Genomic DNA, 20,098 nt, shown 5'->3' on the forward strand with positions numbered 1-20,098 from the left:
TGGGGTGATACAACCAAACAGAACAATGAAGGCCCAAGATGAAATACTAATGGTTGATGATGAATAAATGACACTTACATTACATATATATAAGGATATGTGAAACATCCATGGTTTCTAAAGTGCATATATAACATATAGTTTTTTAAAGTGCAAATATTCTGTGAAATAACATGATACCAAGTGGTAAATTACCTATGGGTGGACCTTCATGTAGTGAACGCGCCCCGACGCGCGTTTCGCCACTACCGTGGCTTCGTCAGGGGGAAAAAAAGATGATCTTTTTTTCCCCCTGACGAAGCCACGGTAGTGGCGAAACGCGCGTCGGGGCGCGTTCACTACATGAAGGTCCACCCATAGGTAATTTACCACTTGGTATCATGTTATTTCACAGAATATTTGCACTTTAAAAAACTATATGTTATATATGCACTTTAGAAACCATGGATGTTTCACATATCCTTATATATATGTAATGTAAGTGTCATTTATTCATCATCAACCATTAGTATTTCATCTTGGGCCTTCATTGTTCTGTTTGGTTGTATCACCCCATTCATTATTTCTGTCTTATATATGTTTTAAAATGTATTTAAATAAAGCTTTATATATTTTTTGCTAAACATTTTCTGTGGCAGTGCGCTTTTTTAGCATAGTGTTCTACTCATGTTAATTTGGGGGAAAAGCTAAACTGGAGGTAGTCGGACAGTGTGGCTTTGCATATGAGACCCCGCACACCAATTGACGTAGAAAACCAGGAAGAAAGAAGTCTTTGCAGCAGCGAAGACTGGTGAGCAAGGGACATGAGAATACCCCTTTAAGGCCTCCTTTTATACGATAATGCTTGCCTTAGGGACTGTTTAATCTATTGGTTGAGTAGGGAGAGGTTCGGTCAATACACCTAGAAATTTGCCACTAATTCTCTGTTTTTGGGCTTTATATGAAAGTTATTATTGCAAGTTGTATTTCATAATAGTTGCTGACCCCAGTGTCAAACTGTCTTCTGTAGTGGACAGATGTCTACAGTATTGTGTATACCGCTACCAAATGATGGAAAGCTCTTCTGTACATGATAAAGGAAAATCACACCATGAAATCCAAGACTAGGTGTAACATATCTGCCTGTTCGGGCCCCTGCGCCACCCTCTGCTCGTGTGCTGCGGCGCAGGAGGCGCGTGCAGTTTGATAATCTGCGTAAAGTTTTTAGTTGCACTGTGTGAACATGGCTCTAGTCCTTAATTGGATTTGCACCACACCCGTCTTCTGCCTAGGTTGCCTCTGTCCATTTAGTGGTTAATCTGGCCTTGCCCTTTGATTGACAGCCTGCCTTCCTCTGAACTCCATGGGCGGGTTCTTCCTCCCTATTTAGCCTTGGTTCCCATTCACACCAGTGCTTGTTATTGCCGTGCGCATACCTGCTCTTACTGTACCTGTTGCTTATACTATTATACCTGACCTTTGGCTTTTCTCATTGACTATTCTCTTGACTCCGATTTGGCACTGCATCGCTCTCCTGTTACCGAACCCTGGCTAGCTGACCTCCCTTTGTTGTTGTTCGTCTTGTCTGCGTTTTGTGTTTCACGTATTCAGGGAGGGTTTGTCCTCGTGGTTGTCGCCTATTACCTAGGATAGGGCCTGGCAATAGGAAGGGAAAGAGGGGGGCTTCAGCTTAGGGCTCACTGTCTCTTGTGCCCCTCCCAGGGTTTAACAGTTCTGGGAATTGCTGTCTTAGCAATTCCCTTACATAATAACAAGCCCAAAAACCTACATCCATTGCTTCCCTACAGACAGCATGGATCCTATTCAGTGCTTTGCAGCCAAGTTGGAGGGATTGACAGGCCTGGTAGCTGAGCTTGCTAAACAGGTTCAGACCCTAACTGAGGCTGCTGCATCATCCCCAGCTGTTTTGGCACCTTACAAGGTCAAGATGTTACTCCCAGATCGTTTCTCAGGGGACCGTGAAAAATTTGAGACGTTCAGGGAGTCTTGTCGCTTGTATTTTCGGATTAATCCACATGTGACTCAGGCCCAAATGGTGGGAGTGGTTATATCTCTGCTACAGGGGGACCCACAAGCTTGGGCCCTTAAACTCCCTGCTGAGGCTGATGAGTGGTCTGATGTGGAAAAATTTTTTAAGTCCCTGGGCTCTATCTATGCTGAGCCAGACCACATTGCGCTTGCGGAATCTCAACTCCTCACCATGCGGCAGGGAAAACGCTCTGCAGAGGAGTATTGCGCAGAGTTCCGTAAGTACAGTGTAACTGCAGGTTGGTGTGAGTCAGCGCTAAAGGCTCACTTTAAAAAAGGTTTGTGTGACCGTGTTAAGGAGTTCTGGGTTGGTCACCCAGATCCCCCGACACTTGAGAAAGCCATGACTTTGGCGGTCCGTATTGACCGCAAGATCCGAGAAAATTTAAAAGAGAGAGTAGGGTCTGTTGCCTCCAAGTTTTCTGTCTCTTCCTCTCTCTCCTCTGAAAAACCTACCTTTCCTCCCATCACTTCTGGTGAGGAACCCATGCAACTGGGAGCTATGGACGCCAAGACACGACGAGAGCATCGTCTCAGGAATAACCTCTGCCTGTACTGTGGTTCCTCTGGTCATGTCATCCGAGACTGCTCTATCAGACCCTTGTCACCTTCGCAAAAACTTCAGTGCCTGAGTGGTAATCAGAAGAACCACTCAGGCAACCAGGTATTTGGTGGAAATAACAATAAGATGTTGTTATCTGTGTCTTTGTCCTCTGGGGACAGATCTGTTTCTGGCAAGGCCCTAATTGACTCTGGGTCTGCAGCAAATTTTGTTAAATATTCAGTTGTTGAATCTTTGGGCATTGAGCTTTTGCCACTGGACTCGCCTATGTCTGTTACGGGAGCGGATTCTACTCCACTGGCCAGAGGTAAAGTCAGGTTTAAAACCCCCTTGATCTCTTTGCAAGTGGGTTCTACACATTCAGAGGTCATAAGCCTTTTTGTTATGGAGAATCTCTCTGCTGATGTTATTTTGGGGTTCCCCTGGCTGAAGCTCCATAACCCTATTTTGGATTGGGGTAAAAAGGAGTTGGTAAAGTGGGGAGATCAGTGCTCATCTCACTGTATTGCTTTACATTCTGTAGATTGTGTCACTGTGGAGAAGGTCTCAGCTACTAAAAGTTGGGAGCGCCCCTCCGGTATTAAAACCTGGTGGTATCAGAAACGCCGGATGAATAAAAAATGTTTGCCTGGTTCTCAAGTGTCTGTGGTTCAAGCAGAACCAAAATACAAGGCAGGGAAAACTCAGAATCCCTCTAGAGCTGGTTTGTCTGGTGAGGGTCCGGTGGCCCCTCATAAAAGGGGGGGTACTGTAACATCTCTGCCTGTTCGGGCCCCTGCGCCACCCTCTGCTCGTGTGCTGCGGCGCAGGAGGCGCGTGCAGTTTGATAATCTGCGTAAAGTTTTTAGTTGCACTGTGTGAACATGGCTCTAGTCCTTAATTGGATTTGCACCACACCTGTCTTCTGCCTAGGTTGCCTCTGTCCATTTAGTGGTTAATCTGGCCTTGCCCTTTGATTGACAGCCTGCCTTCCTCTGAACTCCATGGGCGGGTTCTTCCTCCCTATTTAGCCTTGGTTCCCATTCACACCAGTGCTTGTTATTGCCATGCGCATACCTGCTCTTACTGTACCTGTTGCTTATACTATTATACCTGACCTTTGGCTTTCCTCATTGACTATTCTCTTGACTCCGATTTGGCACTGCATCACTCTCCTGTTACCGAACCCTGGCTAGCTGACCTCCCTTTGTTGTTGTTCGTCTTGTCTGCGTTTTGTGTTTCACGTATTCAGGGAGGGTTTGTCCTCGTGGTTGTCGCCTATTACCTAGGATAGGGCCTGGCAATAGGAAGGGAAAGCGGGGGGCTTCAGCTTAGGGCTCACTGTCTCTTGTGCCCCTCCCAGGGTTTAACAGTTCTGGGAATTGCTGTCTTAGCAATTCCATTACACTAGGTGAGATAAAATTCTTCTATTTCTCTTCTTTCAGTTTATATCTTAGTTCATTTAGAATTCCAACCCCCTGGTGACAGGTCCTCTTATGGCTGCCCTACAAATCAATGTGCTCGGCTCTGCCCATCTCATGATACTTGTCAGTGGTTAGGTGAAGCAATACTCAGATTCCTCTCCGAGCTGTGCGTTCATTGCCTCCAGATACGGCTGATACTGTTTTATTTAATACTTTCATCTCCACTTTTTTATTTTTTTACATCATAATGCGTAACCAAATGAATGGCAGAATATTCATTAGCTCTTTGATCTCTTTTGAGTTCAGAAAATATTCTTTAGGATGACTCATGAGACCAGTTTAAGCCCCCAGTTAACAATAAAACATTAAGATTTATGCAAAGCTACATTAAAAAAATAAATAAATTAAAAATATTATTGCTGACTCTCTATAATTGAGATGACTCGGTCGTTTTCTGAAAAGCTTTCATGGAGGAAAGAAAATGATAAGACGCGCGGTGTGAGCTCCGCAGAGCAATAGAGTACAACGTCTCAATTAACACGAGCATATGAATAGATGACAACTATGGCAACAGATGACAACTATGGCAATAGAAAGATGTAGCAGAGCTAATGTTTCTTAATAAGAGGATTGATATAAATCAGAATACGCTTAGTGCAGTCACAAGCTCAGCTTTACACTAAAAGCTTTGCCCAAATGATCCCTACCTATAGGCACGGGTGAATTAAAGGGGTTTGTCCAGAATAAAATGAAAATCTAACACTAAACTAAATGCTCCCCCCCACCAAACTTCTTTTTTACCGTATATACTCGAGTATAAGCCGAATTTTTCAGCCCAGTTTTTGTGCTGAAAAAGCCCCACTCGGCCTATACTCGAGTCAGGGGGGGTGGTCTATGACCAGCCAAACTATCAATGTATAGAATCTCCTATAAAATAGTGCAAAAAAAAAAAAAAAAAGATTTTAAAAAAATTAAAAAATAAAAGTTCTAAATCGCTCCTTTCCCTAGAATACATACAGAAGTAGAAAATGACTGTGACACACATACACATTAGGTATCCCTGTGTCTGAAAGTGCCCGGTCTACTGAATATAGGGTATCTGCAGTGCTCCTGTTCCGTCGGGAAGGGGTTAATAGGAGCACTGCAGATACCCTATATTCAGACAGGCTGAATTCCAAGTGGGGGAAAAAACCCAGTCCTCAAGCTCAGGGAAGGGGCAGACAGACAACCAAAACACCCCCTCCCCTTTCCCAGCAACTACTGCACCCAAAAACTCCGACCATTTTAATTTTTGAAATTTTCCAGTAGCTGCTGCATTTTCCCCCCTCGGCTTATACTCGAGTCAATAAGTTTTCCCAGTTTTTTTGTGGTAAAATTAGGGGCCTCGGCTTATATTTGGGTCGGCTTATACTCGAGTATATACGGGTACTTACTTTATAAAAAATGTATAATTACCCAGATTTCTCCGTTTCCAGAAACGGAATGTCGTCAATACTCCCCCCATCATACTCACCTGTCTTCATGTCCTTTTCTTCTGGGCACGAAGTTTCACTTTGTTCAGGGGGGTCGACGCCTTATGCATCCCCATATACTGAAAAATAAAAAGTCACAGGTGTCAGCAACTCCAAGAAATTTTTTAAAGTTTTGGAATTTTTAAGACCCGGGCCGATTAAGATGTTTTAAAAGTCTGCAGCATTTGGGTGTTGGAGCCTTGTCAGTACTTACCAAGCACAACACCATACATTTCTGAGAAGCTTTGCTTGCCATCACAGCTCAATCTATTTACTAGGATGGGACTGATGAATATGACGCTATGTGTATTGTGATGTGGAAGCCACTGTCATGTTGGGCGCTGCCGCTTCAAATAACTTAACACCTTAAGGCCAAGGCCCCACGGGCCAGAAACGCCATGGGAAAAATCGTGGTGTTGTACAGTACTTGCAAAGTGGATGGGATTCGTTCAAATCCCAACCTCACTTTGCAGGAAAAATTGCAGCGCGGACACACTGCGATTTCCAAAGCCATTGTGATATTGAAAATCGCAGCATGTCAATTATATCTACGGAAATGTCGGCGGCTTCCCCATAGATATAATTGTAACAGAAAGTCCGCGGAGGAAAACTCTGTGAACTTCCTGTTCAAAGTGTTGTAGGAAGAACTGTGATGCGTTCACGCTGCCTGTGGCGCCTAAGACTAAGGTCCCACGTTGCGGAAACAGCTTTATTTTCTCCATTTGTCTGTGACGCTGCGGGTATATGTACAATAAGGAACAGTCTGCCATCTCCTTTATCCATTACTGATACTGTTTTGCCATTCTGCCAGGAGTAACTGTATAATGGCAAACAAATTGCTGAGAAAAACCCAGGTGACCATAATATAGGAGATCTAGGAATACTGAACTGCACATTAATACATGCAGGCATGACCTAAGAAAACAGCAACCAGTAAACCAGCTGTTGTCTGTGACTAATATCCCATCTGTAATTACACAAGCAGCCAGAAATAGATGCAACTACATAGAGGACTTTTTACTTATCTGTATGCAGAATGTTCAGTCTTTTGCACAGAGAAAACATTCTACAGACCTGTAGGAGTATCAGCCGCCTGTCATCTGTATTTACTGTGTGAAGAGAAAAGAACTTCCCCCTACACTCACTCTGAAGCCATCTTGCACATGAAAGCATAAAAAATATGCAAATCTATTCTCCAGGATGTAATTAGGAGAACAGTGCCTCTGTATGCTGCCCTCTAGGGACAGCCCCCTTAACATCATGCATGACTCAGTTAAAAAGCCCATTAACATGATGCGGAGTTTATTGCCAAATTAGTATTTCTATTCCAAAAGGAACAGATTCCCAGCTATGTTCCTGTCTTTTGGACCTCCTCAGCATAGTGCAGGGATACTAATTTGGCAGAGTGAGAGACTATAGACCAGGGTCAGGGGATAATCATACACATTAGGGACAGTGTGTGCCTACATAGGCGTACGGAAACTTACAAGTCATATATAAATAAAATGTTTTATTATTATTATTATTATTATTATTGCTCCGCTAGGGATTCTGGGGAAAAAATATGCAAATCTATTCTCCAGGATGTAATTAGGAGAACAGTGCCTCTGTATGCTGCCCTCTAGGAATTAAGCTGCAAACTAGCAGGGAGACACCTAGTGGCAGAGGTTTTATAGGCAATCCAACCGCCAAGATTACAATTTTAAGGGAATTCTGCAGGGTGGATAAATGTAGACCAGCCACAACTAGAATAAAATAAAGCCGTGATAAGACCTACGTACTGACAGTTTCCATATTTCTATACTACGTTACAGGAAAGACCAAAAAAAAAAATAATGAGAATATATTACGATGACATATCTTATATTTTCTGACTACGTAGCCAATATTAGTTGTCAGAGGAAGAGCTATTCATGTGTAAGATAATGATATTGTATTATACAGAATATTAGGGATAATATACACTTGTATAAATTCCCGATGTGAGAAAAACTGATGTAAAGTGCCCTTGTTCAACATCCGAGAACAGAAAAACAGGCAGCTTAAAAAGTTATACGAGTCGAATAAAATGAAATCAAGAAAGTAAGGACTGCCACCTAGTGGTCCTACCTATGTTATACAGCATAGAACTGAATGTTACAGTATCTTCTCTATGTAAAAAAGATGGTATCTTATTATATTTCTGAATCCATATCGGGGTATAATCCCACTCCTCAGATTGTTTGGGAAAAAAATTGTGATTTATTCAATTCAATTGACCTCCCTGTTGTCAGACATAACCCTGACAGCTTAACAGTTTTTTTATTGTAATGCAGGGAGACAGATTGTTTTTCTACAGTAGATTTAAGGCTCATGCACATAACAAGACTGTATGTGGACTGTAACCATTTGGCCATACAGTGCGCCGCCGATCAAACCCTGGCAAGTATGTATGTGCAGGTATGTTCTCTAGGGAAACTAGGGAACAATACCTCCTGTCATACAGAGTCCAATGATACAGTTTTTTCTACAGTCCTATGAAAAAGTTTGGGCACCCCTATTAATCTTAATCATTTTTAGTTCTCAATATTTTGGTGTTTGCAGCAGCCATTTCAGTTTGATATATCTAATAACTGATGGACACAGTAATATTTCAGGATTGAAATGAGGTTTATTGTACTAACAGAAAATGTGCAATATGCATTAAACCAAAATTTGACCGCTGCAAAAGTATGGGCACCTCAACAGAAAAGTGACATTAATATTTAGTAGATCCTCCTTTTGCAAAGATAACAGCCTCTAGTCGCTTCCTGTAGCTTTTAATCAGTTCCTGGATCCTGGATGAAGGTATTTTGGACCATTCCTCTTTACAAAACAATTCAAGTTCAGTTAAGTTTGATGGTCGCCGAGCATGGACAGCCCGCTTCCAATCATCCCACAGATGTTCAATGATATTCAGGTCTGGGGACTGGGATGGCCATTCCAGAACATTGTAATTGTTCCTCTGCATGAATGCCTGAGTCGATTTGGAGCGGTGTTTTGGATCATTGTCTCACTGAAATATCTATCCCCGGCGTAACTTCAACTTTGTCACTGATTCTTGAACATTATTCTCAAGAATCTGCTGATACTGAGTGGAATCCATGCGACCCTGAACTTTAACAAGATTCCCGGTGCCGGCATTGGCCACACAGCCCCAAAGCATGATGGAACCTCCACCAAATTTTACAGTGGGTAGCATGTGCTTTTCTTGGAATGCTGTTTCTTTTTGGACGCCATGCATAACGCCTTTTTTTAATAACCAAACAACTCAATTTTTGTTTCCAAAATGAAGCTGGCTTGTCCAAATGTGCTTTTGCATACCTCAGGCGACTCTGTTTGTGGCGTACGTGCAGAAACGGCTTCTTTCTCATCACTCTCCCATACAGCTTCTCCTTGTGCAAAGTGCGCTGTATTGTTGACCGATGCACAGTGACACCATCTGCAGCAAGATGATGCTGCAGCTCTTTGGAGGTGGTCTGTGAATTGTCCTTGACTGTTCTCACCATTCTTCTTCTCTGTCTTTCTGATATTTTTCTTGGCCTGCCACTTCTGGGCTTAACAAGAACTGTCCCTGTGGTCTTTCATTTCCTTACTATGTTCCTCACAGTGGAAACTGACAGGTTAAATCTGTGAGACAACTTTTTGTATCCTTCCCCTGAACAACTATGTTGAACAATCTTTGTTTTCAGATCATTTGAGAGCGGGCTGTCCATGCTCGGCGACCATCAAACTTAACTGAACTTGAATTGTTTTGTAAAGAGGAATGGTCCAAAATACCTTCATCCAGGGTCCAGGAACTGATTAAAAGCTACAGGAAGCGACTAGAGGCTGTTATCTTTGCAAAAGGAGGATCTACTAAATATTAATGTCACTTTTCTGTTGAGGTTTTCTGTTGAGGTGCCCATACTTTTGCACCGGTCAAATTTTGGTTTAATGCATATTGCACATTTTCTGTTAGTACAATAAACCTCATTTCAATCCTGAAATATTACTGTGTCCATCAGTTACTAGATATATTAATCTGAAATGGCTGTTGCAAACACCAAAATATTTAGAACTAAAAATGATTAAGATTAATAGGGGTGCCCAAACTTTTTCATAGGACTGTACTTGTTGGATCCCTACATTGTCAGACCAAACAAAAGCATTTAATATTGGCGGGGCACAGTAGGGGCTCGGACATCTCTATAATAGCCCCATTACAGCTCTGTACAAAGCTGAGCCATAATACTTCCCAGAATAAAAATCGCCTTGTGTGGCATTGAGGAATACTGCGAGGTTTCAGTTGTAGAAATAGTGAATCCAGCTCTGGAGTATAATGCAGCAAGGACCAGTACAAATTAGAAAGGGCTGTAGAGTAGGAATTGGAGCCAGTTTTGGCTGGAATAGGAGTTGGAAAAAAGTTGTCGACTATGACTATAAATTGATTCATTATTTCTAATGATATAATCCAATAATTAATATTATATAATTAGATACATAGTTACATATTTACTTTCATACAAATTAATTCAATTACTGGCCTTTTAATAAATTGGAGAATCTTTACTGCTTTACACACAGGAAGGCAGCAAGCTTGGTGGTTATGATGTTTCCAAATGAGGCAACCTGCATGATGGTTTCAACAGTTCTGCATGATAACACATTGGCATTTACGTAACTCTGCTGACACTTGTGACACAGTGATGGTTCTTGCACCTCAGTTTGCAACTGTCTGTATCACATCAGCTCAATCTCTTACTTGTTCTGGTCACATTTTTTCCCTGTCACCTTGGCTCGGCAGCAGCATCCTGACAGATCTGGTCATAACTGCACGCTCTTGGCAGTGTTGCTCATTCTTGAGGTTTACCAATCCTTGCCGGCCCCTCACACACACAGGCACAGTCTCTATGCTGTCTCTGGCGCTGCAATTCTATTAATATATCAGACTCCAGATCTCTGGTGAGGCTACACGTTACACTCACTGGCCACTTCTCTTCCCATCCAGGCTAGACTCCTGACTGCAGCTTTATTGTTCTTCTATCCAAGCTTTAGGGTGTTGTACTCACCCCTAGTACGTAGTTAAGTCACATTACTTCTCTTACATCCTAAATAGACTGTCACTTTAACAGTTTGATATACTGTGAAGGGAGTCACCAGAACCCAGCATGTCCACCCTGATAAGTTTGGTTTACCAAGATAAAGATATTCCATTCTTTTATATGCAAATGAGCTCCTTAAAGTAATGAGGGCAATGCCATTTCTCCGAGGTGGTAAGCACCAAGTCCCTCCTTGCTCCAAAGAGCTCATTTGCATATTGTTTTAAACAGCGATATCTCAGCAAAGGAGGGAAAAATTCACAAAGGAGAATTCACATCAAAAGTGATCAAAGTCATGTGAGAGGGACTTGCAGCCCCCTCCTCCTCTCCACCAGCCATTCACCAATTGCCTACACCGCCTCTATGGTATGTACGCCATTGGTTTTCAACTTTTTTTTAAAGGGATTGTCCAGGAAATTGTTTTCTGCAAGGAGGCTAGGGAAGGTGGAGTATCACAGTGCTCCAGGTTACCTACCACTGTCCTCTACTGCGGCTCCCTGGGGCTTGTTCTGCTGCAGGTGACCACTAAGCGGTGGGAGACACCATAGCATTGGGGACAGGTGAGTATCAGGGGTTTTTTTAATTTTCACCTTCACAAGCCTCCTGAAATTCCTGGATATCCTTTTAATGGCTAGTTCACACAGAGTTTTTTGGCAGCAGATTTTGACGTGGAGTCCTTCTCAAAATCCGCCTGCCAAAACAGCTCGCATTGACTTCAATGGGAGCCGCTTGCTTCTTTTTCCCGCTAGCTAGTAGCAGAAAAAAGAAGCGATATGACCCTTCTTGCAGCGGATTCCGTGGCTGACTCAGCAGTGGCGTCCAAGAGTGTGCGAAGCAGTAATCAAATAAAAAGGTGGTACTTTGAAGAACCTAGGATATAATTCAGTTGTTTCACACTCTTTTGTTAAGTATATAATTCCACATGTGTTCATTCATAGTTTTGATGCCTTCAGTGCGAATCTACAATTGTCATGGTCATGAAAATACAGAAAACTCTTTGAATGAGAAGGTGTGTCCAAACTTTTGGTCTGTACTGTATGTTCAGACGTGGAATCCATTTTCCGCCGTGTGAACATACCCTAGGATAGGGCATCCGTTTTAGATTGGTGGGGTCCAACTATTCAGCTCTTGGCAGTGTTTTTATAGCATCTTTTCTTATAGAGTCTGATAAGAGCATTGTAACAGTGTTCCTTTCAAGCATATGGAGAACGTCTTTAAAGGCATTTTGGTGATCTTGCTTTCTTCTCTGTGTAGTTTCTCTCTGCACATTCACATTTAGGCAGATATTGACAGTTCTAGTGTCTGGGCTCATCTGGAGATTTCCTCCTGTGACAGTTTTCCCGTCATTCACAAGCGCACAGCTGAGACTCATTATCCGCACAACGTGGAGACCTGCTGTGCGCTCGCAGCTCGCCGTCTGCACTGACCAGATTACTCCCGGCACACATTTATGAATGACTCTGCGTGTTCCTGTACTTCAGCTTTCTTTATGTTTTCTCGTTTTAGAGCAGAAGATGGGGAGATCCACCCCGAAATCTGCAGACTTTATATTCAGTTGCAGTGCTGCCTAGAAATGTATACAACCGAAATGCTAAAATCCATGTGTCTTCTAGGCTCCCTTCAGCACCAGCGGAAAGGTAACTCCAATTATTGCAAAGGAATTCATTGCGTAAAGTGAGTCTGTCACCCAAATATTCCCTATTTCTACCTTGAAAAGTAATTTCTGACCTATCCTTAGAATAGGCCATCAATATCATTGTAGTGGGGGTCCGACATGCGGCACCCAGAGGAACCAGCTGGTATCAGTAGCTGTGGTGCAGTTATTTTAAATAGCAGACAGCGCCATCCACCATGTAGTGGCAGTTAGTGATTACTGCAGTTAAGTTCCTTATCTTTGTAGGATGGACAAACAGTTGTAGCTACTGTAACTCTCAGCTGTTAAATGGGAACTAAGCTGTAGTAACCTGAGTTGGCCATTACACAAAGAACAGCTGATCAGTGGGGCCGCCGGATATGGGACCCCCACCAATCCTTAGGATAGGTCATCAGTATTTTTAGTCTACAAAACCCCTTTAGGCCAAGGCCCCACGGGACGATCCGCAGCGCTAAGGCACTGTGGGAAAAAACGCAGCAGGAACGCATCGTGGTTCATCTCGCAGTGCTTTGAATAGAAAGTTCACGGAGTTCCTATAAATCAAAAAAGTTTTTATGAATAGGTTTTCGGTCCATATACATATACAGTAGCTGTGGGATGTGCAGTGTCTGAATCATGTAACTTGCTTATTACATTTTATATTACCCTGAGATTTTCTATATGTTCCTGTCTTAAAGGAAGAGAGCATTGTGCTGGGCCAAAGATCATAGACTACAAAATAGATGAGAGCTCAGAAGTTCCCATCCTAGAAGATACGTCTTCGTCACCGGTGGATGTCCAGTACTGTTGGCAGGTTTCCACAGACATTGAGAACACAGAAAGGTAAATATAGCACGAGTCCGAGAAAAGAATACTGAAAGCTGAAGAGGTATATTACCGTATATACCGTGATATACAGCAATGGGGCATCATACTTTGGATTCACAGTAGAAATGGTGCAGAATTTACAAGGCGAGGGTATTGCCGATAGTGATTTAGAGGCCCTGACACCTAGATGTAGTGATTTAGAGGCCCTGAATAAAAAGCAACAAAAGGTGGAAAATAGGAAATATTGGGGGGAAAAAGGAAAAAATTCATTCATTCACTGTGTTTCGTTGTGATGTGGCCCAACTGCACTAAAAAACACAGCAAAACTTCCATCTTTTGGTAAAAATTATTTGGTAGGGGTGCCCCAAGGAATTTTTTTTTCCTGGGATGCCCTGAATTTGAAAAGCAGATAAGCTTACAATGCAGTCTGAGGAGAGGGAGAGACGGATATATATCAGGGCTCTTTCCTTGCTGGGCAAGTTGTACTCTTTATTGGTACCAATTTTTGGTATGTAAGACTTTTTGATCACTTTTTATTGCTATTTTTTGAAAGGCGAACAAAATATATTAATTTGTGTATTGCCATTAATGTGTCCGTTACTCTGCCACAGTTAATGTCCATTGCTGTCATCCTATAATAGATGACAGCAACGGACATTAATAGCAGTAGTGTGAATGTAGCCTTAGAATAATGGAGAATTAAAACATACATATATTCATACATTGTGTGCACATTTCACAATATCAATATAGCGTACAAGGCCATTCCTTCAGCCACATGGAGGAGCACATGGTGACAGAGGAGCTTATACATTAAATGTACTTACAGAATCATGACTTGATGCTAGGAGAATGAGTGAGAATGACTATCTGTTTGTACAATTCTCCACTAAGGATATTGTATTTTTCTTCTCAGAGACATGAGGGAAATGAAAAACCTCTTAAGCAAACTCAGGGAGACCATGCCTTTGCCATTAAAAAACCAAGGTAAGTAGATGTCCTCTCTTCTTTATACAAAGGATTATTTCCTCGCCATCCTATTAAAATGTAACCGCCCCGAGTAAAACCCCAGGAGTCCTTCATAGATGATGTATACATTCTGGAGATCAGTCATTGAACACTTTCCATAACCCCTTATAAGCTGATGCCACAAATGGCAAAAAAGCTGCATTTTTTCTTGCAGGTTTTGTAGTAGAATAGTGTATTGGGAGAATTCACTAAAATTAGTAGTTCCTGGTGCAAAAGTGGCACATTTTTGGCACAAAACTGTGCAAAACTAAATTTTTGCAACCTACTCACCCCTTTTTAGAAAAGTAGACGGAGGTCAAGACAGGCTGTGGCAAACCGATTTAGGCTACATTCACACGAAATAGTCAATGGGTTTTTTATATTATTATAGTCATTGGATCTCTTTCACAATATTTTTGATACATTTCTTCAGGTTTTTAAATGTATCCGACGTTTGGATGATAATAAGAAGAAAAAACACGATGTGAACTGTTCTTTAGACTTTAGACTCATGATAAACTGATCCCAGGCTTCCACTGTAGTACTGTATAGCGTACAGCGTAGATATACAGCGTGACATGATGGGCAGCCAATTATATATGCAATTGATGAGAACTAATTGCGGTAAATGAAGGCTAAGTGAAATGTTCCATGGGAATTCATCATAGTTAGTTCTGTCCGTTGTAGAATATATAGCAGTGGGATTGTGGTGCCCGAGGTGCCAACAAGATAAAATTCTAGAAAGATTGTCCAATAAGGAGTCGTACGTCTTCACACTCCTCATATTAAAAGGATATTTAATAGGTAGAAGATTCATCATTCTTAATTGAGAAGTCTGTCTTATGGCAGATAGGAGTGAATGATCTTAGAATAGTTTCTGCAGACGATTCACTCATCTGATATGTCACATAAGGAAGATGGACATGAAAAAATACAGGGAAATGAGTTATCAATATATCAGTGTGAAGACATAGAGACTGTGCTAACAAGTAGAATAATGTATACATAGTGTACGGTAGGGGAGGCAATACAGCTGCTCACAAGGGAGTGACCAATTGCCCGAGGGTTGTCACAGCTTATTATTTGAGACTTCCACCATTCTTGTTATTATTTTATTATTATTATTATTGTTTATTTATATAGCACCATTAATTCCATGGTGCTTTACATTTGGGGGTTACACAGAATATACAGGTAGATATAATACTAACAATGACCGACTGGCACAGTGGGGTAGAGGGCCCTGCCCGCGAGGGCTTACAATCTATGGGGGAAAGGGGTAGAGACAGAAGGAGAGGGGGAGACTGTACAGATGGTGGAATGACTGTGCAATGAGTTCCAGGGTTATGAGTAAGACTCTATTCAGATCACGTGTTCATGGAAGACCATGCATTTACATATTGAAGTTTTATGGTAATATGGCACTCCTATAGGTACAGGTGCTGGAAGAGAAACTCACAACAGTTCATAAGCATACAGTGATCTCCACACTCCAGATTGAAGTGAAGCCTGTTTTTTTTTTTTTGTTTTTTTTTTTAATTTTCATTTTATAGCAATCCATACAATATATCAATTTGTTTCGATCCTCCCAGATATAGATCACCACAAAGGATAGAATGGATAAGGTGATGGAATAGATAAGCCATACAGCATTGTTGGTTCACCTTATCCATTCTGTCCTCTGTGGCGATATATGTCTAACGAAGGTCCGGGAGGACCGAAACGTTACAAATTAGTATATTGTATGGATTGTTATACTGTGAAAATTAAAAACCGCATGGTTCACTTCAGTCTGGAGTGTGGAGGTCACTGTATGCTCATCCATTTACATAGACATCATTTTGAGTCTGTTTTTTACATCTGTTAAAGAGATATAAAAAAAATGATATGTTACCCCTTACCCCTTCATTTTGCATTTGCATTTGGTAATCCGTTCGGGGAATCCGCATGGGGACCCCCGAACGGAATACCGAATGCATTTGCAAGCAGTGAAAGCATACAGACCGCATAGACTACAATGGGGTCCATGTGCTTGCCGCGCACTGCTCGCACAAATCATGCAGAGAGGAAAGTAGATTGTAAACTACTTTCCTGTTTCCATGGTCCCTGCAAAGATCTGGCAGCAAGTACATGGACCCCATTATAGTCTATGGGGATCCGTGTGCTTTCACTGCACAGCGCATGCAAATGCGTTCGGTATTCCGTTCGGCGGGGTTCCCATGCGGACTCCCCCAAATGGATTACCAAACGCAGTTGTGAACGAAGGGTTAGACTGTTTGGACATGGACAATCCATTTAAAACATTGTACAATCTAGTGTCTGATCCATATGCCATCTTTGTGTGCGTCCCCAATAAAAAAAAAACGGTTGCTTTTTTTTTTCTTTTTAACTTTTTACTGTTACCAAGCAATATATCTGTGAAAAATGGATAAAGCATTGACGGCATACAAATGACATCCATGTGCCATCCATTCTTTTATTCACTGACCCATACACTAGCCCGGCCAGGATGAATAGAAAAAAAAAATGTTATTTTTGCAATCTCTTAGCCTTCGAAAAAAAGGACATGTGGATGGTTCCATTCACTATAATGGGTCTATTTGGTGTCCATGTGCTGCCTGATCTTTTTCATCGTCAGGGCTCGGACAATAAAATTGTGTATGTGAAATCATGGCAGAAATCAAATAATATGTAGGTCAAAGACTCCAACCAGTAGAAAGAATCAAACTGCTTATACATCTTAAGGCTACAGTATAAGAAACCTTAAAGATGACCTTTCATGTCCTCGGGCACATGCGGTTTTATATACTGCTAGAAAGTCGACAGTGTGCCGTTACCGATAGCTCTTCACTGTCAGAAGGGTGATCCTGACAGTCTAACTGGAAACGCCCCTCAAGACAGTACTGTGTGTAGCGCTATACTGAGGGGGCGTTCCTTATGCTGAGCAGTGAGTAAGGCCCCTCCCCTCCTGACAGTACTCATCCATAGACTAGTACTGGGGGGGGGGGGGCGTTCCTCACCGCTCAGCATCATGACCTCACAGTATAGCGCTACCCACAGCACTGTCAGGAGGGGCATTCCCAGTTAGACAGGGAATGTCAGGATCACCCTTTTGACAGAGCTATTGGTAATGGCACTGGTCGCTCTTTCTCCAGGGCACATGAATTCAGCTCACTGTCGGCTTTCTAGCAGTATATAAAACTGCTTTCCCTGAGGACATGAAGGGTCCTCTATAAATGGGTTATACCATAAAAAGTATCCACTAATCATAGGAAAGAGGATACCTACCTGATTGTTGAAGATCTGACCACTGAGACAACCACCAATCTCGAGATCCTTTTCCTCTGCTGCCCATTTATCCTGACCACAGCCAGACTGAGTGAAGACATGTCTGGTGATGGAAAATGGCATTCCAGTTCACTTCAATGGGTGCACCAGAGATAGCTGAAGTACAGCACTCGGATATCTCTGGCACTCCCATTAAAGTGAATGGATAAATACTTTAAGTGGCGCAATCCCTTTAAGAATCACTATAAAGAAAAAAAATACTTAACAGAAAACATCTGTGGACATTGATTGATTAATACAGATTTTATCTTCTCTATGTACAGACGACAGTAGCCTCCTCAACTTGACACCTTATCCACTCGTCAGAAGAAGAAAGAGAAGATTCTTTGGCTTGTGTTGCCTCATCTCCAGTTAAAAATAAAGAAAAGCCATTGTTTCTGCAGATACGTTATAATTTGACCTTTGCCGTCATATATCGTATTGAGGTTGGTTAATTCATTATGTATTCAGTGTTGCCTAAACTGCCTTGTATAGTTGGGAGATGAACGCCATGACTACGAAGCGGTGGAGAAAGCGGCAAGTGTGACCAAGCCATCAGTGACTGGCTGGATATGTTACAATAGACTTTCTGAACACTCCGATGTTCATGGCATACAATAAATATGCAAAACGCTTTGATGTCCTAGTATTGTGCTATAGGAAAACCATTCCATCGGCATCACAATGGAGGTTAACTATGGATAATAGTGACAGCAATTATTATGCGAATATCGATGTATCAAGGCCAATAACTGTACTTTGTATTTTTAGTTCTTTCTCTCTTGTCTCAATCATACTTAGTCTTCCACAATGCATCAGGATTTTGTCCAAAACCTCAGCCAAGTTTCTAACCTACTAACTAGAGGATGAAAATAAAGTATTTATGGCTTGTACATATATTGTAATCTTGATGACGATCATCAGTATTTTCCTTTCGATCGAATGGTGTGATTTTCACAATTTTGAAGATGTTCTACATATATATTACGATAGTGTATTCAATTCCCCGATATATCCTCATGACCTAGAAAGACAGTTTACCATATATTGTTACTATAGGAAGTTGAAGCATGGTGTCTGCATATTGACATAGTGTTAAATCTGATAGGGCATGCCAGAGTTAGCTCAGACTGAAATATACCTTACATTTTACATTGTTAATAAATTTTTTTTAGTTAAATGTGTAACATATGCTTCGCGTCTTTCTTGGGTTTCTTGGTGGGGTCATACACAAATAACGTGGATGTTGGACGTGTCATGATAATAAATCGAGGAAGACTTAATGAGTGGACGCAAAATGATAATGTAATAGATCAACGATGGATACTAAGCAACAACAATATAGTGATGCAACCAAGGCATGTACATTGGTCCCAGTTGGCGGGAGCAGCAGCTAGAGATGTGTGAACACTGTTCAGATCAGCCGATCCGAACAGCACACACCCATAGAAATGAATGGAAGCACCTGGCACGTACACTTTGCCGGCGGCCGGTCGCCGTGCCAGGTGTTTCCATTCATTTCTATGGGAGCGTGCTGTTCGGATCGGCTGATCCGAACAGTGTTCGCTCATCTCTAAGCAGCACCAATAAGCCAAGATATCCAGATAAAGGACCAGGACAATGAACTGAACCTCTGGGTGATGGAACGTTTAGTCTCCGTTCTTGTAATGATGATTTGTCAGACTACATTCCCATTATCAATGGCTGTGAAAAACGTGCAAACATTTTTCCACTGCCATTTTGATTCCAAGACAGATTCGTTTTCACAGATCCCTCCTAGACTTGATTCTATTTAGGGATCGGTGAAAATTGGCAAAAATAGGACATATCCTATTTTTTTATGGTCCAAAAAAAGATCTTGTGAATTGACATATTGAAATCAATGTTTTCTAAATGTATGAATAAGGCCTTAGACGACAATGTAATGTGTGTGGATGCTGATCATCAAATGAATATACAGAACTGCCCTTTCTCACCTTTCGTCTTGTCTCAGCATATCCCAAGATGTTGACCAGCTTAATTTTTTTTTTTACAATACTCTGTTATGAGATGTCAATAATATATAGCGCTGTGCATAGGTTTTAGGCAGGCATGGAGAAATGCAGCTTTAAGAAATAGAAGTGGTTCCAGTTTATTTCGTCAATGAATGAAATAGTGTTAATGAGCATAAGAGAAATCTAAATCCCACCAATATTTGGTGTGACCTTTACCCTTTGCCTTCCATCACTTCTTCTAAGTACACTTGCAGACAGTTTGTGGAGGTTGTGTCTTTCCATGTAATCCCAGACAGACTGGATGATATTGGGATCATGCTTCTATAGCGGCCATGTTATTTATTTTCTCACAGACATTTAGTCACTGTCCTATATCGGACTCACAATCGACATTCCTCATCAGTATATCTTTGGAGTGTTGGAGAAAACCTGGAGGAAACCCACACAAACATGGGAAGAACATACAGACTCCTTGTAGATGTCCTCAGTTTGTTTCAAACCTAGGACTCCAGTGCTACAAGGTACCAGTGTTAACCACTCAGCCACCATGCTGCCCAAATAATGACTTCCAGGTCTCCTCCTCCATAGCGAACCCAAAGAGTGATTTGATTTAGATTTTCCTTTTGTTCATTCACTTCATTTTGGAGCCAAATCTAAATATTAACCCTTCTGTTTTACAGCATTCTTACTTGGCAGCATTTTTTC

At 41.7% G+C, this 20,098-nt stretch overlaps 1 protein-coding gene across 3 annotated transcripts in view; it reads left to right on the top strand.

Moving 5' to 3' along the window:
* RGS7BP (regulator of G protein signaling 7 binding protein) overlaps positions 1-18,538 on the top strand; it is an 81,228-nt gene extending 62,690 nt beyond the window's left edge. For 2 of the 3 annotated variants that reach the window (XM_075269952.1, XM_075269961.1), the window contains 4 exons: positions 12,110-12,240; positions 12,935-13,079; positions 13,981-14,051; positions 17,684-18,538. In XM_075269952.1, the coding sequence (XP_075126053.1) occupies positions 12,110-12,240; positions 12,935-13,079; positions 13,981-14,051; positions 17,684-17,775 (439 nt within the window). In that variant the 3' untranslated portion in view covers positions 17,776-18,538. Of the gene's footprint in view, positions 1-12,109; positions 12,241-12,934; positions 13,080-13,980; positions 14,056-17,683 lie in introns of those variants that run through there. The other variant, XM_075269972.1, reaches the window with a different exon arrangement.
* Positions 18,539-20,098: the final 1,560 nt, after the last annotated feature.

This window comes from Leptodactylus fuscus, chromosome 1 (assembly GCF_031893055.1).
Source record: "Leptodactylus fuscus isolate aLepFus1 chromosome 1, aLepFus1.hap2, whole genome shotgun sequence".
NCBI classification, from domain to species: domain Eukaryota; kingdom Metazoa; phylum Chordata; class Amphibia; order Anura; family Leptodactylidae; genus Leptodactylus; species Leptodactylus fuscus.